Source organism: Ciconia boyciana, chromosome 34, assembly GCF_034638445.1.
Source record: "Ciconia boyciana chromosome 34, ASM3463844v1, whole genome shotgun sequence".
In the NCBI taxonomy this organism is placed as follows: domain Eukaryota; kingdom Metazoa; phylum Chordata; class Aves; order Ciconiiformes; family Ciconiidae; genus Ciconia; species Ciconia boyciana.
This window is the reverse complement of record NC_132967.1, coordinates 188423-216128: the sequence shown is the minus strand read 5'-3', so window position 1 is coordinate 216128 and position 27706 is coordinate 188423. Positions and strand designations below refer to the sequence as shown.

Here is a 27706-nt window from a genome sequence, read left to right as displayed (position 1 = left end):
CGGGGTTCCGGGAAGGAGGGGCGGGGCTTCGGGCGCTGCCCGCATCCCCTGCGGCCGCATTAAGGCGGGGAAGGGGGGGCGGGTGTTTTGGGGGGCTGGGGGGCGGGGGTGCTGACCCCCGCAGTAGCCCCCGGGCAGCATGGCGGAGGGCTGGGAGGACTGCCCCGCCCTGGGGCCCGGCTGGAAGCGGCGAGAGGCGTTCCGAAAATCCGGGGCGACCTGCGGCCGCACCGACACCTACTATCAGAGGTACCCCTCCCCACCCCCCCACCCTCCCCACCCCCCAGCCCCCGACCCCCACCCCTCCCCCATCCCTCCCCACCCCCGAATTCCCCACCTCCCCCCAGACAACACCGAAGTTGGCTGGGGGTGGGGCTACCTCTAGCCACGCCCCCTCACACCTAAGCTCCACCCCCGCAGCCATTTTGAGCCATTTTGCCCCCCCCATTTTTTGGGGGGGGCTTGACACAGGCACTGCCCCCAAATCTCTGCTCTCCCTCCCCACGCTATTTTGGGGTCCTGGGGGCCATTTTGGGGGCCCCTGGGGTGTGTTGAGCCCCCCTGCTTTTGGGGACCCCCCTCTGCTTTTGGGGACCCCCCTGCTTTTGGGGACCCCCAATTTTGGGGACCCCCAATTTTGGAGACCCCCGAGTGATTCCACCCCCCCTCCCCATCCCCGCTCCCCCTTCCCATCGCTTCCCTTGCATTTCGGGGTTCCCACCCCTCCCTCCGGGGTTTTGGGGTCCCCCCCAGTTTTGGGGACCCCCCTTAATTTCAGGGACCCCCCCCCCCTTTATTTCAGGGCCCCCCTCGCAGCCCCACGGGGGAGAAATTCCGCAGCAAGATCGAGCTGAGCCGCTTCCTCGGCCCCGGCCGCGACCTCGGCAACTTCGACTTCAAGCACGGCCTGGAGCGCTCCGGCCCCCCCAAGGTACGGGGGGGGGGTCCCCCACATCGGGGGGGGTCCCCCAAATCGGGGGGTCCCCAAATTGAGGGGGTCCCCAAATTGAGCGGGGCCCCCCGAATTGAGGGGGGTCCTCCAAATGGAGGGGCATCGCCAAAATTAAGCAGGGTCCCTTTAAATTTAGGAATGGGGGGAATTGGGTGAAGGGGGGAAGGGGGGACCCAGAGCTCTTTGGGGGGTCCCCTAATTTGGGGGGGGTCCCCAAAATTGAGGGGGGGTCCCCAAAATTGAGGGGGGTCCCCAAAATTGAGGGGGGGTCCCCCAAATTGAGGGGTGACACCAAAATTAAGCAGGGTCCCTTTAAATTTAGGAAGAGGGGGGAATGGGGGAAGGGGGGACCCCAGAATTCTTTGGGGTCCCCAAATTGAGGGGGTTCCCTAAATTGAGGAGGTGCCCAAAATTGAGGGGGGTCCCCCAAATTGAGGGGTCCCCCAAATTGAGGGGCATCGCCAAAATTAAGCAGGGTCCCTTTAAATTTAGGAAGGCGGGGGAAGGGGGGGACCCCAGAATTCTTTGGGGGGTCCCCTAAATTGAGGGGGGTCCCCAAATTGAGAGGCATCGCCAAAATTAAGCAGGGTCCCTTTAAATTTAGAAAGGGGGGGGAAGGGGGGGACCCCAGAATTCTTTGGGGGGTCCCCCTAATTTGGGGGGGTCCCCAAAATTGAGGAGGGGTCCCCAAAATTGAGGGGGGGTCCCCCAAATTGAGGGGCGATGCCAAAATTAAGCAGGGTCCCTTTAAATTTAGGAAGGGGGAATGGGGGAAGGGGGACCCCAGAATTCTTTGGGGGGTCCCCTAAATTGAGGGGGGGTTCCCTAAATTGAGGGGAGGTGCCCAAAATTGAGGGGGGTCCCCCAAATTGAGGGGGTCCCCCAAATTGAGGGGCATCGCCAAAATTAAGCAGGGTCCCTTTAAATTTAGGAAGGCGGGGGAAGGGGGGGACCCCAGAATTCTTTGGGGGGTCCCCTAAATTGAGGGGGGGTCCCCCAAATTGAGAGGCATCGCCAAAATTAAGCAGGGTCCCTTTAAATTTAGAAAGGGGGGAAGGGGGACCCCAGAATTCTTTGGGGTCCCCCTAATTTGGGGGGTCCCCAAAATTGAGGAGGGGTCCCCAAAATTGAGGGGTGTCCCCAAATTGAGGGGCGATGCCAAAATTAAGCAGGATCCCTTTAAATTTAGGAAGGGGGGGAATGGGGGAAGGGGGACCCCAGAATTCTTTGGGGGTCCCCTAAATTGAGGGGGTCCCCAAATTGAGAGGTGCCCAAAATTGAGGGGGTCCCCAAATTGAGGGGGTCCCCAAATTGAGGGGCGACACCAAAATTAAGCAGGGTCCCTTTAAATTTAGGAAGGGGGAAGGGGGACCCCAGAATTCTTTGGGGGGTCCCCCTAATTTGGGGGTCCCCAAATTGAGGGGTCCCCAAATTGAGGGGTCCCCAAAATTGAGGGGTCCCCCAAATTGAGGCGATGCCAAAATTAAGGAGGGTCCCTTTAAATTTAGGAAGGGGGAATGGGGGAAGGGGGGGGAATGGGGGACCCCAGAATTCTTTGGGGTCCCCTAAATTGAGGGGTGCCCAAAAGTGAGGGGTCCCCAAATTTGAGGGGTCCCCAAAATTGAGGGGGTCCCCCAAATTGAGGGGCGACACCAAAATTAAGCAGGGTCCCTTTAAATTTAGGAAGGGGGCAGGTGGGGGACCCCAGAATTCTTTGGGAGGGGGCAAATTGGGGGTCCCCAAATTTTGGGGGTCCTAAGAACGGGGACCCCCTGAAAATTTGAGGGGGTGGGGTGTTCAAGCTGCCCTGGAGCAGCGGGGGGGGTTTGGGGGACCCCCCGGATTGGGGAGCCTAAATTGGGGGCGTAAGGGGGTCCCCAAATTGGGGGGAATGGGGGTCCTCAAAATGGGGGGGTAAGAGGGTTGGATTGGGGGGGTTGGGGTCCCGAAATTGGGGGGTTCCCAAAAATGGGGGGGGAAAGGGGAGGGGAGAAATTGGGGGGGAGAAATTGGGGGGTAATGGGGGGCAAAACATGGAGGGGAATAAATTAGGGTGAAAATGGGGTCCCCAAAGTGGGGGAGGGGGTTCAAGGGGGAGGGGTCCCCAAAATGCCCCCCCGTGACCCCATTCCCCCCCAGGGCAGGAAGGGCCCCAAATGGCGCCCGCCCGCCGAGCCCCCGCCCCGGCGGAGGAAGGGGCGGGGCTGAGGCGGAGGAGACCCCGCCCCCGCCGGCCGAGGCCACGCCCCCGCCGGCTCTGAGCCCGCCCCTGCTCCGCCCCTCCTCCTCCTCCTCCTCCTTCGCCGCCGCCGCTGCCGCCGCCGCCCGCGGAGGCTCCGCCCCGCCGGAGCCCCGCCCCCTCCTGCCCCGGCGCACGCGCAAGCGGCCCCCCCCGGAGCCCCCCCGGGAGGGGGAGGTGGCGTGAGTGGGGAGGGGAGGGGGGACACACCCTTTGGGGGGTGCGGTCCCGTTTTTGGGGTCCCCTTTGGGGGGTTGGGGTCCCTGGGGCGGGTTTGGGGTCCCTGGGGGGGGTGGCGTCCCTTTGGGGGTTTTGGGGTCCCCTCTGGGGTGTCGGGGTCCCCGGGGGCTGGGGTCCCCGGGGGTTTCGGGGTCCCTTTGGGGGGTTGGGGTCCCCCCGGGTTGGGGTCCCCGGGGGGGGTGGGGTCCCCGAGGGTTTTGGGGTCCCCCGGGGGGTGGGGTCCCTTTGGGGGTTTTGGGGTCCCCGGGGGTGGGGTCCCCGGGGGTTTTGGGGTCCCTTTGGGGGGTGGGGTCCCCTCTGGGGTTTGGGGTCCCCCGGGGCGTTGGGGTCCCCGAGGATTTTGGGGTCCCTGGGGGGTGGGGTCCCTTTGGGGGGTTTTGGGGTCCCCTCTGGGGTTTGGGGTCCCGGGGGTTTTGGGGTCCCTTTGGGGGTGTCGGGGTCCCCGGGGGTTTTGGGGTCCCCTCTGGGGTTGGGGTCCCAGGGGGGTGGGGTCCCCGAGGGGATTTTGGGGTCCCCGGGGTTTCGGGGTCCTGGGGTTTTGGGGTCCCCTCTGAGGGTTTTGGGGTCCTCCGGGGGTGGGGTCCCTTTGGGGGTTTCGGGGTCCCGGGGGTTTTGGGGTCCCCTCTGGGGTTGGGGTCCCAGGGGGTGGGGTCCCTGAGGGATTTTGGGGTCCCCGGGGGTTTCGGGGTCCCGGGGGGTTTTGGGGTCCCCTCTGAGGGTTTTGGGGTCCTCCGGGGGGTGGGGTCCCTTTGGGGGTTTCGGGGTCCCGGGGGTTTTGGGGTCCCCTCTGGGGGTTGGGGTCCCTGGGGGGGGTGGGGTCCCTTTGGGGGGGTTTTGGGGTCCCCTCTGGGGGTCGGGGTCCCCGGGGGGTTGGGGTCCCAGGGGGGTGGGGTCCCCGAGGGGATTTTGGGGTCCCCCGGGGGTGTCGGGGTCCCGGGGGGTTGGGGTCCCCCCGGCTCGGGGTCCCCACGGCCGCTCCCGCAGGGGCTGCGCCGGCTGCCAGCGCCTGTTCCCGGGGGTGAGGCTGCCCCGCCCCCGCCGCTGCCGCTGGCTCTGCCCCGCCTGCCGCGGTGAGCCTTCCTCCACACCCCCTCACCCTCCTCCTCCTCCTCCTCCTCCTCCTCCTCCTCCCTGAGCCTTCCTCCACACCCCCCTCCTCCTCCTCCTCTCTGAGCCTTCCTCCACACCCCCTCACCCTCCTCCTCCTCCCTGAGCCTTCCTCCACACCCCCTCCTCCTCCTCCTCCTCCTCCCTGAGCCTTCCTCCCCACCCCCTCCCCTCCTACTCCTCCTCCTCCTCCTCCCTGAGCCTTCCTCCCCACCCCCCCTCCCTCCTCCTCCTCCTCCTCCCTGAGCCTTCCTCCCCCTCCTCCTCCTTCTCCTCCTCCTCCTCCCTGAGCCTTCCTCCCCACCCCCTCCTCCTCCTCCCTGAGCCTTCCTCCTCCCTCCCCTCCTCCTCCTCCTCCTCCTCCCTGAGCCTTCCTCCCCACCCCCTCCTCCTCCTCCTCCTCCTCCTCCTCCCTGAGCCTTCCTCCCCATCCCCCTCCTCCTCGTCCTCCTCCTCCTCCTCCTCCTCCTCCTCCCTGAGCCTTCCTCCCCACCCCCTCCTCCCCATCCTCCTCCCTAAGCCTTCCTCCCCATCCCCTCCTCCTCCTCCCCATGCCCCTCCTCCTCCTCCCCATCCTCCTCTTCCTCCTCCCTGAGCCTTCCTCCCCATCCCTCTCCTCCTCCTCCTCCTCCTCATCCTCATCCTCCCTGAGCCTTTCTCCGCCCCCATCATCATCATCATCATCCTCCTTCCCATCCCCATCCCTGAGCCTTCCTCCTCCCCGTCATCATCTTCCTCATCCCCATCCCTGAGCCTTCCTCCCCTCCTCCTCCTCCTCATCATTCTCTTCCCTGAGCCTTCCTCCCCTCCTCTCCTCCTCCTCCTCCTTCCTGAGCCTTCCTCCTCCTCCTCCTCCTCCTCTCCAAGCCTTCCTCCCCCACCTCCTCCTCCTGAGCCTTCTTCCCCTCCCATCACCATCACCATCCTCCTCCCCTGAGCCTTCCTCCCCCCATCATCATCCTCCTCCCGAGCCTTCCTCTCCTCCTTCCTTCTCTCTTCCTCCCCTCCCCCATCATCACCCTCTAAGCCTTCCTCCTCCCCTTTTTCCTCCTCCTCTTCCTCCCCTTCCCCCATCCTCCTCCTCTGAGCCTTCCTCTTCCTCCTCTTCCTCCTCTTCCTCCTCTTCCTCCTCTTCCTCCTCTTCCTCCTCTTCCTCCTCTTCCTCCTCTTCCTCTTCTTCCTCCTCTTCCTCCTCATCCTTCCCATCTTCCTTCCCCTTCTTCCTCCTCCTCATCTTCAGCCTCAGTTTCCCCACCCTCCTCCTCCTCCTCGGCCTTCCTCCCTTTCTTCATCCTCCTCTTCCTCTCCCTCCTCTTCCTCTTTCTTTTGGGGGCCCCGGGGGTGGGGGGAGGGGGTGTCCGCGGGGCTCAGGGTGCCCCAAGGGGGGTCAGGGTGCCCCAAGGAGGGGTCCAAGGGGGTCAGGGTGCCCTGGGGGGTCCCAGGAGGGTCAGGGTGCCCCAAGGGGGGTCCTGGGGGGTCCCAGGGGGTCAGGGTGCCCTGGGGGGGTCAGGGTGCCCCAAGGAGGGGTCCCAGGGGGTCAGGGTGCCCTGGGGGTCCCAGGGGGTCAGGGTGCCCCAAGGGGGGTCCTGGGGGTCAGGGTGCCCTGGGGGGTCAGGGTGCCCCAAGGAGGGGTCCAAGGGGGGGTCAGGGTGCCCTGGGGGTGTCCCAGGGGGTCAGGGTGCCCCAAGGGGGGTCAGGGTGCCCCAAGGAGGGGTCCGGGGGGGGTCAGGGTGCCCCCACCCCTGACCCTCCCCCACCCCTTTCCCTCCCCCAGCCCAGCGACGCGACTTCAACCGGGAGCAGCGCTTCTTCAAGGTACCCCCCCCTCCCCCGCCTTTCCCTTCGGGCTGGGGGGGGGGTGTGGGCGGGGGAGGCCGGGGTCCCTGACCCTCCCCCGCCCCTCCCCCAGCGGGTGGGCTGCGGCGCCTGCCAGGCCTGTCGCATCCCCGAGGACTGCGGCATCTGCAGCGCCTGCGCCCGCCCGCCCCGCCCCGCCCGCCCCAAGTGCCTCCTGCGCCGCTGCCTCCGCATCGTCAAGAAGGTACCGGCGCCGTCACCCCCGGGTCGCTGTCACCCCCGTGTCACCCCCGTGGCACTGTCACCCCCCGTGGCACTGCCACACCCCCAGTGGCACTGTCACCCCCATGTCACCCCCCGGGTCGCTGTCACCCCCATGGCTCTGTCACCCCCCCGTGTCACCCCTGTGTCACTGTCACCTCACCTGTGGCACTGTCACACCCCGTGTCACCCCGTGTCACTGTCACCCCACCTGTGGCACTGCCACCCCCCCATGGCACTGTCACCCCATGTCACCCCCGTGTCACTGTCACCCCCTGTGTCACCCCGTGTCACTGTCACCCCCCGTGTCACCCCTGTGGCACTGTCACCCCACCTGTGGCACTGTCACCCCCCGTGGTGCTGTCACCTCCCCCGTGTCACCCCGTGTCGCCATCACCCCCCGTGGCACTGTCACCCCCCATGTCACCCCGTGTCACTGTCACCCCCGTGGCACTGTCACCCGCCTGTGGCACTGTCACCCCCCGTGGCACTGTCACCCCCATGTCACCCCGTGGCACTGTCACCCCACCTGTGGCACTGTCACCCCCCGTGGCACTGTCACCCCCGTGTCACCCCATATCACTGTCACCCCACCTGTGGCACTGTCACCCCCCGTGTCACCGTCACACCCCTCCGTGTCACCATCACCCCCCGTAGCACCATCACCCCCTTGTGTCACCGTCACCTCCCGTGTCACCGTCACCCCCCCGCGTCGCTGTCACCCGCGCTGTCACACAGCCCCGCCATGTCACCGTCACCCACCCCGGTGTCACCCGCACTGTCACCCCCACACCCTTGTCACCGTCACCCCCCCAGCGTCACCCGCACTGTCACACCCCCCCGCAGTGTCACCCCTGCCATGTCACCGTCACCCACCCTGGTGTCACCCGCACTGTCACACCCTCCCCCCATGTCACCCTCACCCCACCTCGTGTCACCCTCACCTCCCCAGTGTCACCCACACTGTCACACACCCCCACCGTTGTCACCCTCACCCCCCAGTGTCACCCTCACCCCCCGCCGGTGTCACCCTCACCTCCCCAGTGTCACCCGTGCTGTCACCCACCCCGCCGTGTCACTGTCACCCAACCCCCAGCTGTTGGCAGGGGTGACAAGATGGCCACCGGGTGTTGTCACCCCTCAACGTGTTGTCACCTCCCCGAAGCTGTTGTCACCCCCCCCCAGGGTGTTGTCACCTGCCCCTGGGTGTTGTCACCCTCTCAGGCTGTTGTCACCTCCCTCGGGGTGTTGTCACCCCCCCGGGGTGTGACATGGGGGTGACACAAGTGTCCCCATGGTTCTTGTTGAAGGACCGGGGTTGGTGACGCTGTCACCCCCCCGTGGCTGTTGTCACCTCCCTGTGGCTGTTGTCACCCCCCAGGCTGGTGACGGTGTCACTGTCACCACCCCATGGCCCTTGTCACCCCCCCGTGGCTGTTGTCACCCTAACTTGGTGGTGGCAGTGACACTGTCACCACCCCATGGCCCTTGTCACCCCCCCGTGGCTGTTGTCACCCCCCCGGTTGTTGGTGGTGTCACTGTCACCCCCCGTGGCCGTTGTCACCCTAACAGGGTGCTGGCAGTGTCACCGTCACCCTCCCGTGGCTTTTGTCACCCCTCCCCATGGCTGTTGTCACCCCTCCGGTTGGTGGTGGTGGCCTTGTCACCCCCGTGGCTGTTGTCACCCCCAGGCTGGTGACGCTGTCACCGTCACCCCCCGTGGCCCTCGTCACCCCCTGTGGCTGTTGTCACCCCCCAGGCTGGTGACGGTGACACTGTCACCCCCTCATGGCCCTTGTCACCTCTCCCCGTAGCTGTTGTCACCCCCCGGTTGGTGGTGGTGTCATTGTCACCCTAACAGGGTGCTGGCAGTGTCGCTGTCACCCCCCCGTGGCTGTTGTCACCCTAACTTGGTGGTGGCAGTGACACTGTCACCCCCGTGGCCCTTGTCACCCCCCGTGGCTGTTGTCACCCCCGGTTGGTGGTGGTGTCATTGTCACCCCCCCATGACTGTTGTCACCCTAACTTGGGGGTGGCAGTGTCACCGTTCCCCCCTGGCCGTTGTCACCCCCGCCCCACGGTGGCAGCATCACCGTCACCCCGTGTCACCCCGTGTCACCCACCCTGTGTCACCCCGTGTCAGTCACCCTGTGTCACCTTGTGTCACCCACCCTGTGTCACCCCGTGTGAGGCACCCCGTGTCACCTTGTGTCACCCACCCCGTGTCACCCCGTGTCAGTCACCCTGTGTCACCCACCCCATGTGCGAGCGTGCGTGTGGGTGCGTGTTCTCCCGTGTTGACCCATGTTATCCCGTGTTATCCCATGTTATCCCATGCAGAGGGCTCCTGCCCGGGCTGCCTGTCCCCCTGTCACCCCCGTGTCCCCCCCGCCCCGTGTCCGAGGGTGCATGTGGGTGCGTGTTGACCCATGTTATCTCATGTTGACCCATGTTCTCCCATGCTGACCCATGTTATCCCGTGTTATCCCATGTTCTCACACGCAGAGGGCTCCTGCCCGGGCTGCCTGTCCCCCTGTCACCCCCGTGTCCCCCCCCGCCCCGTGTCCCAGCGTGCGTGTGGGTGCGTGCTGACCCATGTTATCCCATGTTATCCCATGTTATCCCATGTTATCCCACGCAGAGGGCTCCTGCCCGGGCTCCCTGTCCCCCCGTCACCCCCTGTCACCCCCGTGTCCCCCCCGCCCCGTGTCCCAGTGTGCGTGTGGGTGCGTGTTCTCCCATGTTGACCCATGTTATCCCGTGTTATCCCATGTTCTCACACGCAGAGGGCTCCTGCCCGGGCTCCCTGTCCCCCTGTCACCCCACACCATGTCCGAGGGTGCGTGTGGGTGCGTGCTGACCTGTGTTATCCCATGTTATCCCATGTTATCCCATGTTATCCCGTGTTATCCCATGTTCTCACACGCAGAGGGCTCCTGCCCGGGCTCCCTGTCCCCCTGTCCCCCTGTCACCCCCTGTCACCCCCGTGTCCCCCCCGCCCCGTGTCCCAGCGTGCGTGTGGGTGTGTGCTGAACCATGTTATCCCATGTTATCCCATGTTATCCCACGCAGAGGGCTCCTGCCCGGGCTCACTGTCCCCCCGTCACCCCCTGTCACCCCCGTGTCCCCCCCGCCCCATGTCCCAGCGTGCGTGTGGGTGCGTGCTGACCCATGTTATCCCATGTTATCCCATGTTATCCCATGTTATCCCACGCAGAGGGCTCCTGCCCGGGCTCCCTGTCCCCCCGTCACCCCCTGTCACCCCCGTGTCCCCCCCGCCCCGTGTCCCAGCGTGCGTGTGGGTGCGTGCTGACCCGTGTTCTCCCGTGTTCTCCCGTGTTCTCCGGCGCAGAGCCTGGGCTGCGGCTCCTGCCCGGGCTGCCTGGCCACGGAGGACTGCGGGAGCTGCTGCATCTGCCTGCGCCGCCTCAAGCCCGGCCTCAAGCGCCAATGGCGCTGCCTGCGCCGCCGCTGCCTGCGCCCCAAGGTGGGGACCCCCGCGTCACCCCCCCGCGTCACCCCCCCACGTCACCCCCCCGCCTCACCCCCCGCGTCACCCTGCCATCCCCCAGGTCCCCTTCCCCTCCCCCCCCCGCCTCGGTGTCCCCACGACCCCTCCGTGTCCCCTCCGTCACCCCTAGCGACCCCGTGCCCCCCCCCAAGTGTCCCCATGTCCCCCCCGCGTCCCCGTGTCCCCCCGTGTCCCCCCCCGTGTCCCCCCCCGTGTCCCCATGTCCCACTGCTGTTTCCCCCCCCCCATGTCTCTGGGTCCCCCCATGTCCCCTCCGGGTCCCCTTGTGTCACCCCCGGTGACCCCGTGGCCCCCATGTCCCCCCCCTGTCCTCCCCAGTGTCCTCCCCCCCCCCCAGTGTCCTTCCCCCCCCCCAGTGTCCCTTTGCCCCCCCCAATGTCCCCAGGTGCTCTCTGTGTCCCCATTGGTGTCCCCCTGTCCCCCCGTGTCCCCATGTCCCACCGCTGTCCCCCCGTGTCCCCCCGGTGTCCCCATGCCCCCTCCATGTCCCCCTTGGAGTCCCTGTGTCCCCATGTCCCCCCCCATGTCCCCGTGTCCCCCACATCCCCCCATGTCCCCCCCATCCCCCCAAGTGCCACCACGCCCCCCCCCCCCAAAGTCCCCATGTCCCCACCCCCTGACCCCCCTCCCCGTGTCCCCGCAGAGGTCGGGGTGGCCAAGAAGACGACCTACGGCCCCGCAAGCTGACGGTGGTGAGAGCCCCCCCGGGGGGAGGGAAAGGGGGAGGGGAGGGAGAAGCCCCCCTCACCCCCTCCTCCCGACCCCCCAGAAATGGAAGCCCCCTTGGAGCGGGAGCCCAGCGCCGCCCCCAGCACCAGGCACAGGGTGAGGAGGGGCCCCCCTCCCCCCCCCCCAAACTCCGGGGTCCCCCTGACCCCCCCTCCCCTTCCCCCCCAGAAGCAGCTGAACAAGGCGAAGGAGAAGAAGAAGCCGGGGAGACCCCCAAAACACCCCCCCGCCCGCGGCGGGGGAGGGGTGAGTGCCACACACCGGGGACCCCCAAACTCCGGGGACCCCCCAACTCCTGGGACCCCGGATTCTGGGCCCCCCCAAACTCTGGGGATCCCCACAAAACCCCCCCCAAACGCCTGGGTCCCCCAGCCCCGGTGCAGCTATTAGGGGGCCGTAATGCGCCTAATAGTGGGGCCTGATGGGGACTGGGGGGGTACCGTAATGGCGCTAAGAGCTGTGCCAGCGCTAATGGGGAGGGGGGGTGGGGGGGTACCGTAGTGCTCCTAGTAGATGGGCTCTAGAGTTTAATAGTGGGGTGCAGGGATGGGAATGGGGGTACCGTAGTGCTCCTAATAGCTGCGCTACGGTTTTATGTTGGGGTTCAGCCGGTGGAATGGGGGTGTGGGTACCGTAGTGCTCTAATAGCTGCGCTACGGTTTAATATTGGGGTTCAGGGATAGGAATAGGGGGTACCGTAGTGCTCCTAGTAGCTGCCCTGCGGTTTAATATTGGGGTTCAGGGATGGGAATGGGGGTGTGGGTACCGTAGTGCTCCTAAGAGCTGCCCTAGGGGTTAATGCTGGGGTTCAGGGATGGGAATGGGGGGGGTGTGGGTACCGTAGTGCTCCTAATAGCTGCGCTATGGTTTAATATTGGGGTTCAGGGATGGGAATGGGGGGGGTGTGGGCACCATAGTGCTCCTAATAGCTGCCCTAGTGTTTAATATTGGGGTTCAGGGATAGGAATAGGGGGGTACCGTAGTGCTCCTAGTAGCTGCCCTGTGGTTTAATATTGGGGTTCAGGGATGGGAATGGGGGGGGTGTGGGTACCGTAGTGCTCCTAAGAGCTGCCCTAGGGTTTAATATCGGGGTTCAGGGATAGGAATACGGGGGTGTGGGTACCGTAGTGCTCCTAATAGCTGCGCTACGGTTTAATATTGGGTTTCAGGGATAGGAATAGGGGGGGGTCTGGGTACCGTAGTGCTCCTAATAGCTTGGTCCTGGGTGTAATATTGGGTTTCAGGGATAGGAATAGGGGGGTACCGTAGTGCTCCTAGTAGTTGCTCTATGGTTTAATATTGGGGTTCAGGTATTGGAATGATGGGGTGTGGGTACCGTAACACCCCTAATAGCTGCTCAAGAGCTTCTAATAGTGGGGTGCGGGTACCGTAACACCCCTAATAGCTGCTCCAGGGCCTAATACTGGGGGTCAGGTACCGTAGTGCACCTAAGAGCCGCTCCAGCACCCAATGTTGGGGTTCACAGACAGTGACAATGGGGTGCGGGTACCGTAACACCCCTAATAGGTGTTCTAGGGCTGAATATTGGGGTTCAGGTACTGGAATAGTGGGGTGCGGGTACCGTAGTGCTCCTAAGAGGTGCTCAAGGGCTTAATAGGGGGGTTCAGCGCACTGCTGTCCCCCTAAATAGCGGGGTGCAGGTACCGTAACGCCCCTAAAAGCTGCTCTAGTGTTGATAGTGGGGTTTAAGCTACTGTAAGAGCGGGGTTCAGCTACCGTAGCACCCCTAATACTGGGGCCCGGTTACCGTAACGCTGCTAATAGCTGCTCCAGGGGTTAATATTGGGGTCCAAGCTACCCTAATAGCGGGGTTTGGGTACCGTAATGCCTCTAATGGTGGGGTCGACTACCGTAACGCCCCCAATAGCTGCTCCAGAGCTAACGGGGGGGCCCGAGCTACCAGAATAGCGGGGTCCAGGTAGCGTAACGCTCCTAATATTGGGGCCCAGGTACCGTAACGCCCCTAATAGCTGCTCGGGCCTGAATATCAGGCTTCAGCCTAACCCACCTCTGGCGCCCAGCTGCCGTAACGCCCCTACTACAGCCCCCCCCCCCCCCCCCCCGCCGCTACCCTAACGCTGCTAATAGCCGCTCATGCGCTAACACCGCCGCCGATCCCCCGGGGGGAAGGAAGAGCCGGGGGGGGGGGGGCCAGGGCGGGGGGGAAATTTGGGGTTCGGGGGGTGACCCCCGCTTTCTGCCGCCAGCGGGGGGCGCGGAGCCGGGGCAGCCGGCGGTGCGGGGCCTGCGAGGCCTGCCTGCGCCCGGCCGGCTGCGGCCGCTGCGACTTCTGCCGGGACAAGCCCAAGTTCGGGGGTCAGAACCTCAAGCGCCAGAAGTGCCGCTGGAGGCAGTGCCTGCGCTGCGCCATGGTGGGTGCCCCCCCCACCCCCCCCCCTTCCCCCTCCCTCCCACTGCCTCCCAGTAGCTCCCAGTATAACCTCCCAGTAAGCCCCGGCTATCCCTTCCACCACCCCCCCCCCCCCCATCTTCCCGGCAACCCGACGCCTTCCGCCGGGGAAACTGAGGCACGCGCAAGGCTGGGGGGCTCCCCCCTGCCCAACCCTGGGTGGGGCCCAGTTTGGACCAGTATGGACCAGTTTGGGGCGGGGGGAGGGGGGGGAAGGGGAGGCGTTCGGCCCCTTTTTCGGGGGGATCGCCCCCACGCCTGGCTCCTCTCTGCATTGCTTGGCTTTGGGGGGGCTCGCCCCGACACCTTTGGGGGGGAGGGGGAAGGGGGTCCCCAGATGCCTGGGTCCCCTGGGGGGATGGGCTCCTGCATCTTTCTCCCCCTCCCCCCACCCGAAATCCACCCCCCCCCCAAAATCAGGGTGCCCACCCCCCCCACTGAGGTCTCTCTCCCGGCGCAGAGGCGGCTGCTGCCGGCGGGGGGGTCCGGGGGCCCCCTGGAGCGGCCGCCCCTCCCCCCTCCAGGCCCCTCCCCGCCGCCGCCCCCGGCCCCCCGCGCCGCCGCCCGGAGCCGCCGCCCGCCCGCCCCCCGCAAGGTAACGGGACCCCTCCCCCTTTTCCCCAACGGGGGGCCCCCCCAAATCCCCAAAATCCCCCTCCAAACCCTGGGGTCCCCCCAAAATAGCCCCCCGATCTATAGGTCCCCCCAATCTATAGGACCCCCAATCTATGGGACCCCCCAGACCCCTCCAGTTACATGGGTCCCCCAAATTTACCCCTCACACCCCCAGCCCCCCAGCGACCCCCACCACGGAGCCCCCAAATCTCTGGGACCCCCCGCCCCCATTTCCCCCTCTATAGGGTCCCTCCCAAACCTATAGGCCCCCCCCCAAATTTGGGGACCCCCCCCCGCTCTGCTTGCTCTGCCGCTCTGCTCTGCGCCGCCTCGGCCCCTCCCCCGCCTCTTCAGGGGACCCAGGCGTTTGGGGACCCCCCAACCTTCGGGGGGGATGGGTGGGTTGGGGGGGAGGGGTTGGGGGCTCCCCCCAGGACATCCCCAACCCACCCCCCAGGCTTGTGTGTGCCTCAGTTTCCTATTTTGGGGGGGGTCCCTCCCTCGATGCCTGGGTCCCCTCCCCCCCACGGGATTTGGGGTTGGGGGGGTTGGTGCCCACCCGCATTCCTGGGGTCCCCCTGATTTGCCCCCCTCCCCCTTCCCCCCCCCCAGGACAAGGAGCACCCGGTGGGGGGGGCTGAGAAAGGCCCCGGGCCCCCCCCGGGGCCCCCCCCGCCTCCCCCTCAAGGAGGAGCCGGGACCCCTCCCCCACCTCGAGGTAAGCCCCTCCCCCCCGGGTGTGTGTCCCCCCCCGCCATGGGTGGGGTCACCCCCGCTGACCCCCGCCCCTCCCCAGGACCCCCGGCTGGGGCTCCTCATCGCCTCGGCCCCCGCCTCAAAGCCACCGTCCCCGAGCCCAGCGTCACCCCCGGACCGGTAAGAGACCCCCAGTGTCCCCAGTGTCCCCAGTGTCCCCCAGTGTCCCCAGTGTCCCCCCTGTGTCCCCAGTGTCCCCAGTGTCCCCCCAGTGCCCCCAGTGTCCCCCCAGTGTCCCCAGTGTCCCCCCAGTGTCCCCAGTGTCCCCAGTGTCCCCCCAGTGCCCCGTGTCCCCCCAGTGTCCCCAGTGTCCCCAGTGTCCCCCTGTGTGTCCCTCCCAGTGCCCCCAGTGTCCCCCAGTGTCCCCCCAGTGCCCCTAGTGTCCCCCTGTGTCCCCCAGTGCCCCCAGTGCCCCCAGTGTCCCCAGTGTCCCCCTGTGTCCCCCTGTGTCCCCCCAGTGTCCCCAGTGTCCCCCCAGTGCCCCCAGTGACCCCCGCAGTGTCCCCAGTGACCCCCCAGTGCCCCCAGTGTCCCCCCAATGTCCCCTGTGTCCCCCCAGTGTCCTGTGTCCCCAGTGTCCCCCCAGTGTCCCCAGTGTCCCCCAGTGTCCCCCAGTGTCCCCCAGTGTCACCTCCAGTGTCCCACCGTGTCCCCAGTGTCCCCCCAGTGTCCCCCATGTCCCTGCCAGTGTCCCCCTGTGTGTCCCCCAGTGTCCTGTGTCCCCAGTGTCCTCCATGTGTCCCCCAGTGTCCCCCAGTGTCCCCCCCATGTCCCCCCCAGTGTCCCCCAGTGTCCCCCTTGGTGTCCCTGTGTCCCCCGTGTCCCCCCGTGTCCCCATGTCCTTTGTGTCCCCCCACGTCCCCCCAGTGTCCCCCCATGTCCCCAGATGTCCCCCTTGTCACCCCAGCTGAACCCCGTCCCCCACGTCCCCCCATGTCCCTGATGTCCCCCCATCCCCCCATCCCCCCATGTCCCCCCCACGTCCCCCCCATGTCCCCGATGTCCCCGATGTCCCCCATCCCCCCATGTCCCCGATGTCCCCACACATCCCCACGTCCCCCATCCCCCACGTCCCCGATGTCCCCCATCCCCCCCATCCCCCGATGTCCCCACATCCCCCGATGTCCCCGATGTCCCCCACGTCCCCCCCATCCCCCCATGTCCCCGATGTCCCCACGTCCCCCACGTCCCCCGATGTCCCCACACATCCCCCATCCCCCCATGTCCCTGATGTCCCCCATCCCCCATGTCCCCGATGTCCCCCACGTCCCCCATCCCCCCATGTCCCCCACGTCCCCCCACATCCCCCGATGTCCCCCATCCCCCATCCCCCATGTCCCCGATGTCCCCCATCCCCCACGTCCCCCTACGCCCCCCATGTCCCCAATGTCCCCCCATCCCCCCAGCGACCCCATCCCCCCAGCGGGAGGCAGACCCTCCCCCTCCATCTCACCCTCCCCCCCCCAGCCCCCCGGGGATTTGGGGTCCTGATCGCCGCCACCCCCCGGGTGAAGCAGGAGCAGCCGCAGCCCAGCGCCTCCCTCGTGCCGGTGAGTTCGGGGGGGGGCACCCAAAAATCCAGGGGGGCTCCCCCTCCCCCACCCCTGGCTGCCTGCGCTCACCCCCTCCCCCCATAGGTGCCCCCGGCTCCCCCGCCCAGCTGGTGGTGCTGGATGAGAGCGAGGAGGAGGAGGAGGAGGAAGGAGGCGGCCGAGTGGTGAGGGGGGGGGGCGTGGGGTCTGGGGGGGGGGGGCTGAGAGGGGTTTGGGGGGTCTTGGGGAGGGGGGAGTGGAAAATGGGGGAATGGGGGTTTTGGGGGTAATGGGGGGATGGGGTTGCTGGGGAGGGGCTGAGGGGTTTGGGGGTCTTGGGGAATGGGGGGAGTGGAAAATGGGAGGGTCCTGGGGGTTTTGGGGAGAATGGGGGGGCTGAGGGTTTGGGGGTCTTGGGGAATGGGGGGGGAGTGGAAAATGGGGGTCCTGGGGGTTTTGGGGGGAATGGGGGGGCTGAGGGTTTGGGGGGTCTTGGGGAATGGGGGGGGGAGTGGAAAATGGGGGTCCTGGGGGTTTTGGGGGAGAATGGGGGGGCTGAGGGGTTTGGGGGTCTTGGGGAATGGGGGGGGGGAGTGGAAAATGGGGGGTCCTGGGGGTTTTGGGGGGGAATGGGGGGCTGAGGGGTTTGGGGGTCTTGGGGAATGGGGAGGGGGAGTGGAAAATGGGGGTCCTGGGGGTTTTGGGGTAATGGGGGGATGGGGTTGCTGGGGGAGGGGCTGAGGGGTTTGGGGGGTCTTGGGGAATGGGGGGAGTGAAAACGGGGGGTCCTGGGGATTTTGGGGGTCATGGGGGTCGAGGAAAACGGGGGGACTTTGGGGAGTCTCGGGGCTTGGAGGGGTCTTGGGGATTTTGGAGGGGGTCCTGGTGACTGGGGGGTGGGGGGTCTTGGGGGTTCCTGCTGAATGGGGTGGGGTCCTGGGGTTTTGAAGGGTCTGGGGGGTCCTGGGGGTCTTGGGGTGCCCCTTAACCCCCTTCCCTTTTTCTCTCCCCGCCCCCAGCCCCTCCCCTGCCCCCTCCCCCCACTGGCCGGGCACTTTTAGCCGAACTGGCCGAAATCCCCTCCCCGCTCACTGGGGGTGGTGGGACGGGACGAGGGGTCCCCTCCCCTCCCCACCAGCCCCCTTCCCCCACCACCCCCGGCCTCCGCTTGGTCCAACGCTCCCCCGCTCCCCATGGCCGCCACCGTCGTCCTCCTGGCCCCGGCTTGGCTTTTCGGGTGCTGGTGGCCCGGCGTCGCCCCGTCCCCCGGGCACGAGGTGTTGACCTGTCGCCCCCCCGCCTGCGCTCCGTCGACGACCTGGTCGAGCTCCTCTGCGACCTGGAAGCGTATCGGCCATGTCCGGGCCCCCCGGTGAAGCCCCCGGCCCCCCGCCCCCGCTGTCAGGTTTTAGTGCCGGGGGAGGTGCTGCCGGCCCTGCCTGCTGCTGGGGGGAGGGACTGAGGGGGGCTGAGTGTGGGGGGAGGGGGGGCTCATGTTGGGGGAGTAAATGGGGGGTGATATGGAGGGGAATTAAATGGGGAGGGGGAACCGAAGTTGAGGGGAAGTAAAGTTGCGGGAAGCAAGTTCGGGGGAGTGAGTTTAGGGGAAGCAGAATTGAGGGAACTGAAATGATGGGGGACCAAATTTGAGCGGGGAATTAAAGTTAGGGGAACCAAATGTGGAGGGAAGCAAAACTGAGGGGAATTAAAATGGCAGGGAACCAAGTTTGGGGGGGACGGGACCGAGCTTAGGGGGAAGCAAAATTGAAGGGAACCAAATGGGGCGGGGGACAGAGGGGGGGACGGACACTAAAGTTGGGGGAACCAAATGTGGAGGGAACCAAAATTGAGGAGAAATAAAATTGCAGGGAACCAAGTTTAGGGGAATCGAGTTTAGGGGGAAGCAAAATTGAAGGGAACCAAGTGGTGATGGGGGGAACTAAAGTTGGGGGAACCAAAGGTGGTGGGAACCAAAGTTGAGGGGAACTAAGATTGCAGGGAACCAAATGTGGTGGGAACCAAGTTGGGGGGGAGCAAAATTGAGGGGAACCAAAGTTAGCGGTGGGGAACCAAAGTTGGGGGGAACTAAAGGTGAGGGGGTGTCTGGGGACCGGGGGAAGGGTTTGGGTGTTGCACGTGTGGGGGTGTGGGGGACCGGATTAAGGGATGGTCCCATAGGTGTTAATGGAGGGTGGGGAACCGAGGTTTAGGGGGCTTTGGGTTGATTGGGGGGGTGTGTGCACCCCTTTTGGGGGGGGTCCCCAGTTTGGGACTGGCACCCCAGGACCCCCCCCAGCATCATATGGGTGGGGGGTCTAGGGGTGACCCCAGGGTAGCTCCCCAAATTTAGGGACACCCCCCCAGGACCCCCGTGTTGTCATTGTGGGGGCTCCCAGGGTGACACCCCAAAGTTCGGGGGTCCCAGGACCCCCCAGTTGCACCCCCAACTTTAGAGGACCCCAATATCGGCATTTAGGGGAGCCCCCAAGTTTCGGGGCCCCCATTTTGGCACCCCTAATTTCCCCCCTTTTGATTTCCCAGGGATGTTGGCCCCTCCCCCCACCCCATGGTACGGCCCCCTCCCCCAGCACCCCTTTTGGGGGGGGGAAGGAGAGCCCAGCCCCCCGCTCCCCCCCCCGCCAATGCCACCACTCAGACTTGATGACGTCAGGTTTAGGCCCCCCCCCCCCCCACCCCTCAGAGCTTCTATTTTTGACACTGGAACCGCCCCCCGAAAAGGGCGCGGCCCCTTAAGCCCCTCCCCGCGATAATGTCGTGCGGCCCCTTTAAGACACCCCCCCCCGCCCCCGGTAGAGGTTTCGGTGGGGCCCACCCGCGCGGCCCCTTTAAGGCGCGGGGTGGGGGGGGGCGGGCCGGGGAGGCCCAGGCCCCTTTAAGACCCCGCCCCTCCCAGCAGGCCCCGCCCACGCGCTGCACCGCCCCGCCCACACGCGTCTTCCACTCCCTACCTGCCCACACCCCGCCCCGAGGGGCGGAGCCTGCCGCGGCCCCGCCCCCTCCCCCCCGGGTTTGCCTGGCGGGGGTGGGGGAGGGGTGCCTATTTTTGGGTTGAGAAAACGGAAATCGGGGGAAATGGGGAGGGAGGGGAGGCACGGAAGAAACGGGTCAGGTGGAAGGGGCGGGGCCGGGGAAAGCCCCGCCCCCTCGAGGCCACGCCCACCCCCCACCCCGCCTTCAGGGAGATTCGCGCCGAAGCCATAACCCCGCCCCGCCGCCCTAGCCCCCCCCCCTCCCCGAGGCCCCGCCCCTCCCCCTCTAGCTCCGCCCCCTCGGGACAACGACAGAAACCGCGAGGAACTATTTTTTTTATGTAATAAAAGTTTTAAGGAGTAAAAACAAAACCCACAAAAAAAGCAAAAAAGGCGGTTTGGGGGGGGTGGGGGAGGGGCAGGGCGTGTCCCCCGCCCCTCCCCCCGGCACCCATGGGTGGGGTCAGGCGGCGGCGAGCAGGCGGCGCTTGGGCGCGGTGGCGGTGTAGGGGTGCCAGCGCCACTCCACGTCGGCGGCGTCCCCCTGCTCCAGGGTCCCCAGGCGGATGAGGTAGGCTGGGGGGGACAGGGATGGTGGGGACACGGGGGGACGCGTGGGGGACGTGGGGGGACACAGGGACGTGGGGTGATGTGGGGGACACGGGGGACATTGGGGATGTGGGGATGTGGGACAGTGGGGACATCGAGGGGACGTGGGGACGCGTGGGGGACACGGGGGGACACAGGGATGTGGGGACGTGGGGTGATGTAGGGGACATTGGGGATGTGGGGACATGGGACAGTGGGGACATCGAGGGACGTGGGGACACGGGGATGTGGGGACATGGGACAGTGGGGACATGGGGGGACACGGGGGGACACGGATGTGGGGATGTGGGGTGATGTAGGGGACACAGGGGACATTGGGGACATCGAGGGACGTGGGGACATGGGGATGGGGGACGTGGGACAGCGGGGACACTGAGGGGACACGGGGGGACACAGGGATGTGGGGACGTGGGGTGATGTAGGGGACACAGGATGGGGGACGTGGGACAGTGGGGACATTGAGGGACGTGGGGTGATGTAGGGGACACGGGGGACATTGGGGACATCGAGGGACGCGGGGACACGGGGATGGGGGACGTGGGACAGTGGGGACACTGAGGGGACATGGGGGGGACACAGGGACGTGGGGATGTGGGGTGATGGACACGGGGGACATTGGGGATGTGGGGACATGGGACAGTGGGGACATCGAGGGGACGTGGGACAGTGGGGACATGGGGGGACACGGGGGGACACAGGGACGTGGGGTGATGTAGGGGACACAGATGGGGGACGTGGGACAGTGGGGACATCGAGGGGACATGGGGTGATGTGGGGGACACGGGGGACATTGGGGACATCGAGGGACGTGGGGACACGGGATGGGGAGACGTGGGACAGTGGGGACACAGGGGGACGTGGGGACACGGGGGACGCGGGGATGGGGGGACGTGGGACAGTGGGGACACTGAGGGGACATGGGGGGACACAGGGACGTGGGGATGTGGGGTGATGTGGGGGACACGGGGGACATTGGGGATGTGGGGACATGGGACAGTGGGGACATTGAGGGATGTGGGGACGCGTGGGGGACACGGGACGGGGGGACACAGGGATGTGGGGATGTGGGGTGATGTAGGGGACACGGGGGACATTGGGGACATCGAGGGACGTGGGGACGCGTGGGGGACACAGGGATGTGGGGACGTGGGGTGATGTAGGGGACACAGGGGACATTGGGGACATCGAGGGACGTGGGGACACGGGGATGGGGGGACGTGGGACAGTGGGGACATGGGGACACAGGGATGTGGGGACATGGGGTGATGTAGGGGACACAGGGGACATTGGGGATGTGGGGACAAGGACATGGGGACACGGGGTGACAGGGACACAGGGGACATGGAGATGGGGACACACAGGGGACGTGGGGTGACACGGGGGGGGACAATGGGGACATTGAGGGGACATGGAGACAAGGCCATGGGGACACATGGGGTGACATAGGGGGACAACGGGGACATTCGGAGGACATGGGGATGTGGGGGGACATTGGGGGACACGTGGTGACATTGGGGGACACGGGGGGGGATGTGGGGCCACCCGGGGTGACGCAGTGGGACGTGGGGACATTGGGGACACTCACGGCGCAGCTGGAACCGGGGTCCCACCTCCTCCAGCTCCACCGTCCTCCCCCGGCGCCGGTAGACGTGGTTCCTGCGGGGGGGGGGGAGGGTCAGCGGGGGGACCCCGGTGTCAGGGGACCCGCCTGTGTCACCCCCCGTGTCACCCACCGGACCAAGATGACATCATCCTCGTTGGCGAATGTCACCACGCGGCGGCTGTCGGGGCGGGGGACGGGGAAGAGGTGCTTCAGGATGGTCCCCACCTGGGGGGGACACACACAGGGACAGGGTCACCCCCCGCGGCCACCACCCCCCCTGCGACCCCTGGTGTCCCCCCCAAATGTCCCCATTTCCTCCCCACATGTCCCCCCCCCATGTCCCCTTGCCGTCTTCAATGTCCCCCCCAACATCCCTCATCTCCCCCCATGTCCCTCCACGTCCCTCTGTATCCCCATGCCCCCCAATGTCCCCATGTCCCCACGTCCCCCCATGCCCCCCAATGTTCCCATGTCCCCCTATGCCCCCCAATGTCCCCATGTCCCCTCACGTCCCTCATGTCCCCACATCCCCTATGCCCCCCAATGTCCCCATGTCCCCACATCCCCATGCCCCCCAATGTCCCCATGTCCCCCTATGCCCCCCAATGTCCCCATGTCCCCCACATCCACCCTGTCCCCCATGTCCCCACGCCCCCTGTCCCCACATGCCCCCGATGTCCCCACGCCCCCCGATGTCCCCCTGTCCCTACCCGGCGTCCCAGGGGGAGTCGAGGCGCAGCAGCAGCAGATGGGGAGCCCCCAGGGGCCCCCCAGCCCCCACCTCCTGCCGCAGCACCGCCCGCTCAGGGTGAAGTGGGCGGTGGGGCCGTGGGGCAGGTGACACAGGTACAGCCCGTCTGGGGACAACGGGGGCGGGGCCTCCTCAGGACACGCCCCTTCCCAGCAGGCACCGCCCCCATCTCCCCTCACACCCCCCACCCCCCCCCAGCACAGGGCAGCCCCCAATCCCCTCCCCTTAGCCCCGCCCCTTCCCATAACCCCCACCCCTCTCCATAGGCCCCGCCTTTTAGCCATGAACCCTGCCCCTTTCCAGAAGCCCCGCCCCTTCCCAAGAGGCTCTGCCCCCCACCGGCAGCAGGCAGCCCCTTCCCTTTAGCCCCACCCCTTCCCATAAACCCCACCCTCTCCATAGGCCCCGCCTTTTAGCCATGAACCCCGCCCCTTCCCAGAAGCCCTGCCCTTCCCTTTAGCCCCGCCCCTAGAGCGCCCCTTCCCATAAGCCCTGCCCCCAGCAATCAACCCCGCCCCTTCCCTTAACCCTGCCCCCAGCAGTCAACCCCACCCTTTCCCATAAGCCCCGCCCTTCCCCACCAAGGACAGGGCAGCCCCAAAGCCTACCCCTTCCTTTAGCCCCGCCCCTTCCCCATTGACCCTGCCCCTTCCCCTGCTTGGCCCCGCCCCTTCCCCGCTTGCCAAGGGCTTTCCCACCCCCCCTGCCCGGGGCAGCGCCCAAGCCCCTCCCCTCCCGCTCGGTCCCCGCCCCCTCCCCAGGCCCCGCCCCCTCCCAGCATGCCGCGGGGCTGACCGGGCCGCCCCCGGGTCTCGTGCAGCAGCAGCAGGTCGGTGACGCCGGCGGCGCGGCAGGCCCCCACCAAGGCCCCCAGCTCCGCCCGGCCCCGGTCCATCCGCCGCGCCCCCGGGACCAGCAGGCACACCTCGTGGGGGGGGCGGGGTCAGCAGGGGCCACGCCCACACAGGCCACACCCCCTCCCATCACCCCCTTAAAGTCCCACGCTGGATTCACACACACACCCCCCCCCGGGGGGAATCAACGGGAGGGTGGGGCCTCGGAGAGACACGCCCACCTTCAGCAGGCTCCACCCCCCTTCCTCAGCATTGGCTCAGCACCAGCACACCACCCAGCCCCACCGAGCCCCTCCCGCTGCCCCTAACCCACACCCCCTCGCCAAACCACGCCCCTCCCACAAAAGCCCCGCCCCTCCCTGAGGCCACACCCCCTCACCTACTCACAGCTCTGCAATGGCTTAGCTGCCGGGGGCGGGCTCGGCCCACCCGCAAGCCCCGCCCCACCCGCTCGGAACCCCGCCCCCTCCTCGAGGCCCCGCCCACCTTGGCGAAGACGCGGAGGCGGGCGCTGGGCTCGCGGGAGGTGGTGACCATCACCTTGGGGGGCTCCAGCCCCGCCCACCGGTACTGTCGTCATGGCTACCGGTGGTGTCTGCGGGGGGGCGGGGCTTAGCCAGGCCACGCCCCCTCCCGCCACAGCCCCTCCCTCCAGGTTGAACCACTTTTTGTTTTGGGGGGGGGGGGGGGGGGGTGTCAATTTGGTGAGGCGATTTTGGGGGGATTGCGGTGAAATTTGGTCGCCGTTTTGGGGGTGATCGGAGCAAATTCAGTCTCCGTTTGGGGGGCATTAAGGCAAACCCACCCTCGTTTTGGGGGACACACACACGGGGCCCCATTTCGGGGGTCTCCACTCACCCCCCACCCCCGGCGTGTCGAACTCCAGCTCCTTCTGCAGGGCCAAGGCCTCGCGCCGCAGCTGCGTGGGCAGCAGCCGGTTCTCTGCGGGGGGGACACGACACCAAACCGGGGTCAGACGGGACCCCAACACCCTCAGCCCCACATCCCCCCCAAACCCCTTTACCCTTGCAACCCCCTTTACCCCCTCAAAAGCTCCTTTACCCCCAAACCCTCTTTATCCCCCCAAATCCCTTTGCCCCCAAACCCCTTTACCCCCTCAAACCCCCTTTAACCCCCCAAACCCCTCCTCACCCCCAACCCCCCAAAACCCCCTTAAACTCCCCTTTACCCCCGAAACCCTCTTTACCCCCTCAAACCCTTTACCACCCCCAAACCCCTCCTCACCCCCCAAACCCCCCTCTTTACCCCCCAACCCCTTAAACTCCCTTTACCCCCCAAACCCCTCTTAACCCCCCTTTACCCCTCTCAACCCCCTTTAATCCCCAACCCTTCCTCACCCCCCAAACCCCCTTTACCCCCCAAACCCCCTTTACCACCCCAAACCCCCTTAAACCCCCAAAAACGCCCTTAAACCCCCAAAACCCCTCTAACCCCATCCTCCCCCCAAACCTCTCTTTACCCCTCAAAACCCCCTTTACCCTCAAACCCCTTTACCACCCCAAACCTCTTAAACCCCCCAAAACACCCTTAAACCCCCAAAACCCTCTAACCCCATCCTCACTTCAAACCCCCTTTGCTCCCCCAAACCCCCTTTACCTCTCAAACCCCCTTTACCACCCCAAACCTCTTAAACCCCCAAAACGCCCTTAAACCCCCAAAATCCTCTAACCCCATCCTCACTTCAACCCCCTCTTTACCTCCCCAAACCCCCTTTACCACCCCAAACCCCCTTAAACCCCCCAAAACGCCCTTAAACCCCCAAAACCCCCTCTAACCCCATCCTCACTTCAAACCTCTCTTTAGCTCCTCTAAACCCCTCTTTACCCCCAAACCCCCTTTACCACCCCAAACCCCCTTAAACCCCCAAAACGCCCTTAAACCCCCAAAACCCCTCTAACCCCATCCTCACCCCCCAAACCCCCCTTTACCCCCCAAAGCCCTTTACCCCCCAGGACCCCCCCCCACCATCCAGCGCCTGCCGGAGCTGCTCCTTCTTGTCCTGCTGCCGTCGCAGCCGTTCCTCCTGCGCCCGGCGCTGCAGGTACTCGCGGCGCTCCCGGGCCTGGCGGCGGAGCTGGGGACGAGGCGGGGGGACGGGACACGGTGACATCGGGGAGGTGGTTGGGGACACGCGTGGTGATGTAAAGGGGGATGGTGGGAGGGTGGGGAGGGGATGGGGACACGCTGGGGGGTGGGATGGGGGAAAGGGATGGGGAGCAGCATGGGGGGCATGGGGACACGGGGGGACGTGGGGACATGGAGGGACATGGGGACACGGGGGATGTGGGGACACAGGGGGGACGTGGGGACACTGCGGGGAGGACATGGAGGGACATGGGGACACGGGGGGGACATGGAGGGACATGGGGACACGGGGGGGACGTGGGGACACCGCGGGGGGACATGGAGGGACGTGGGGACATGGGGGATGTGGGGACACAGGGGAGGACATGGAGGGACATGGGGACACGGGGGGGACGTGGGGACACTGCAGGGAGGACATGGAGGGACATGGGGACACGGGGGGACGTGGGGACACCGGGGGGGACATGGGGACACGGGGGGGACGTGGGGACACCGGGGGAGGATGTGGAGGGACATGGGGACACAGGGGGATGTGGGGACACTGGGGGTGACGTGGGGACAGCAGGGGGGACATGGAGGGACATGGGGACACGGGGGGACGTGGGGACACAGGGGGGACATGGAGGGACATGGGGACACGGGGGGACGTGGGGACAGCGGGGGGGACATGGAGGGACATGGGGACACGGGGGACGTGGGGACAGCGGGGGGGGACATGGAGGGACATGGGGACACGGGGGATGTGGGGACACCGGGGGGGGACGTGGGGACAGCGGGGGGGGGACATGGAGGGACGTGGGGACATGGGGGGGATGTGGGGACACAGGGGAGGACATGGAGGGACATGGGGACACGGGGGGACGTGGGGACACCGGGGGGGACATGGGGACACGGGGGGGACATGGGGACAGCAGGGGGGACATGGAGGGACATGGGGACACGGGGGGACGTGGGGACAGCAGGGGGGATGTGGAGGGACATGGGGACACAGGGGGGACGTGGGGACACTGGGGAGGGACGTGGGGACAGCAGGGGGGGACATGGAGGGACATGGGGACACGGGGGGACGTGGGGACACAGGGGGGACATGGAGGGACATGGGGACACGGGGGGACGTGGGGACAGCGGGGGGGACATGGAGGGACATGGGGACACGGGGGGACGTGGGGACACAGGGGGGACATGGAGGGACATGGGGACACGGGAGGGACATGGGGACAGCGGGGGGGACATGGAGGGACATGGGGACACGGGGGGACGTGGGGACAGCAGGGGGGACATGGAGGGACATGGGGACACGGGGGATGTGGGGACACCGGGGGGACGTGGAGGGACAGCGGGGGGGACACAGGGGGACGTGGGGACACTGGGGAGGGATGTGGGGACAGCAGGGGAGGACATGGAGGGACATGGGGACACGGGGGGACGTGGGGACACCGGGGGGACATGGAGGGACATGGGGACACAGGGGGACGTGGGGACACTGGGGAGGGACATGGGGACAGCAGGGGGGGACATGGAGGGACATGGGGACACGGGGGACGTGGGGACACCGGGGAGGGACGTGGGGACACAGGGGGGACACATGGAGGGACATGGGGACACGGGGGGACGTGGGGACAGCAGGGGGGACATGGAGGGACAGCAGGCGGGGGACATGGAGGGACATGGGGACACGAGGGGGGACGTGGGGACACCGGGGGGACATGGAGGGACGTGGGGACACGGGGGGACGTGGGGACACAGGGGGGACATGGAGGGACAGCAGGCGGGGGACATGGAGGGACATGGGGACACAGGGGGGACATGGGGACAGCAGGTGGGGGACATGGAGGGACATGGGGACACGAGGGGGACGTGGGGACACCGGGGGGGGACATGGAGGAACACGGGGACACTGGGGGATGTGGGGACAGCGGGGGGACGTGGGGACAGCGGGGGGGTCATGGAGGGACGTGGGGACACTGGGGCGGGGGCATGGGAGGGAGAAGGGGATGGGGGACACTGTGTAGGGGCATCAGGGACACTGGGGGGGTTGGGGACACTGGGGGGACGACATGGGGATAGGAGGCGCCATGGGGGGGACGTGGGGACACTGGGAAGGGGGGACGTGGGGACAGTGGGGAGGGCCAGGGGGCCCTGGGGAGGGACATGGGGGGCAGAAGAGGTTGGGGGACACCGGGGGGTGGGGACACTTGGGGGGGGGGACGTGGGGACACTGAGGGGGGTCACAGGGAGGGCACGAGGTGACACGGGGGGGGGGGGGCGACACAGGGACCCTGAGGGGGGGCAACTCCCTTCCCCCTTACCATGGTCACGGTTCCTCCGCTCCCCGTCGCTCTCCACACGCCGGCACACCTGCTAACACCACTGCCGCCGATTGGTCGGGAGGAGAGGAACCAATGGGAGCGCCCGGTACTGTCGGAAAGGGGCGAGGCGAGCCTCCAAGATGGCGGCGGGGGGAGGGGGGGCGGGTAACGCTGCGCCCTCACTCAAGATGGCGGCCACGGGGAGGGTAAGGCTACGCCCTCAACCAAGATGTCGGCCATGCCGGCTTCAGTCCGCCGCGCCGCCGGCCCTCAGCCAGGCCCCGCCTCCCGCC

General features: G+C 66.8%; 2 protein-coding genes across 2 annotated transcripts; one reads left to right on the top strand and one right to left on the bottom strand.

The window, feature by feature from the left end:
• The first annotated feature begins 121 nt into the window (after positions 1 to 121).
• Positions 122 to 17653, top strand: LOC140645481 (methyl-CpG-binding domain protein 1-like). The gene is made up of 17 exons (XM_072848911.1): positions 122 to 249; positions 817 to 931; positions 3092 to 3150; positions 3215 to 3373; positions 4416 to 4501; positions 6313 to 6353; positions 6448 to 6579; positions 9949 to 10083; positions 10772 to 10820; positions 10898 to 10953; positions 11026 to 11103; positions 13086 to 13250; positions 14516 to 14621; positions 14700 to 14779; positions 16174 to 16209; positions 16320 to 16376; positions 17330 to 17653. Exons 1-17 carry the CDS (start codon positions 140 to 142, stop codon positions 17651 to 17653), a joined length of 1788 nt encoding a protein of 595 aa, XP_072705012.1. The 5' UTR covers positions 122 to 139.
• A 1870-nt stretch (positions 17654 to 19523) lies between these two features.
• Positions 19524 to 27552, bottom strand: IMP4 (IMP U3 small nucleolar ribonucleoprotein 4). Its single transcript, XM_072849038.1, is given in 12 exon segments — positions 19524 to 19757; positions 21376 to 21446; positions 21524 to 21618; positions 22104 to 22117; positions 22120 to 22191; positions 22194 to 22250; positions 22940 to 23069; positions 23485 to 23570; positions 23573 to 23593; positions 23857 to 23940; positions 24985 to 25093; positions 27414 to 27552. Coding segments are annotated over 12 exon segments (855 nt in total). The 5' UTR covers positions 27417 to 27552; the 3' UTR covers positions 19524 to 19644.
• Between the last annotated feature and the right edge of the window lie 154 nt (positions 27553 to 27706).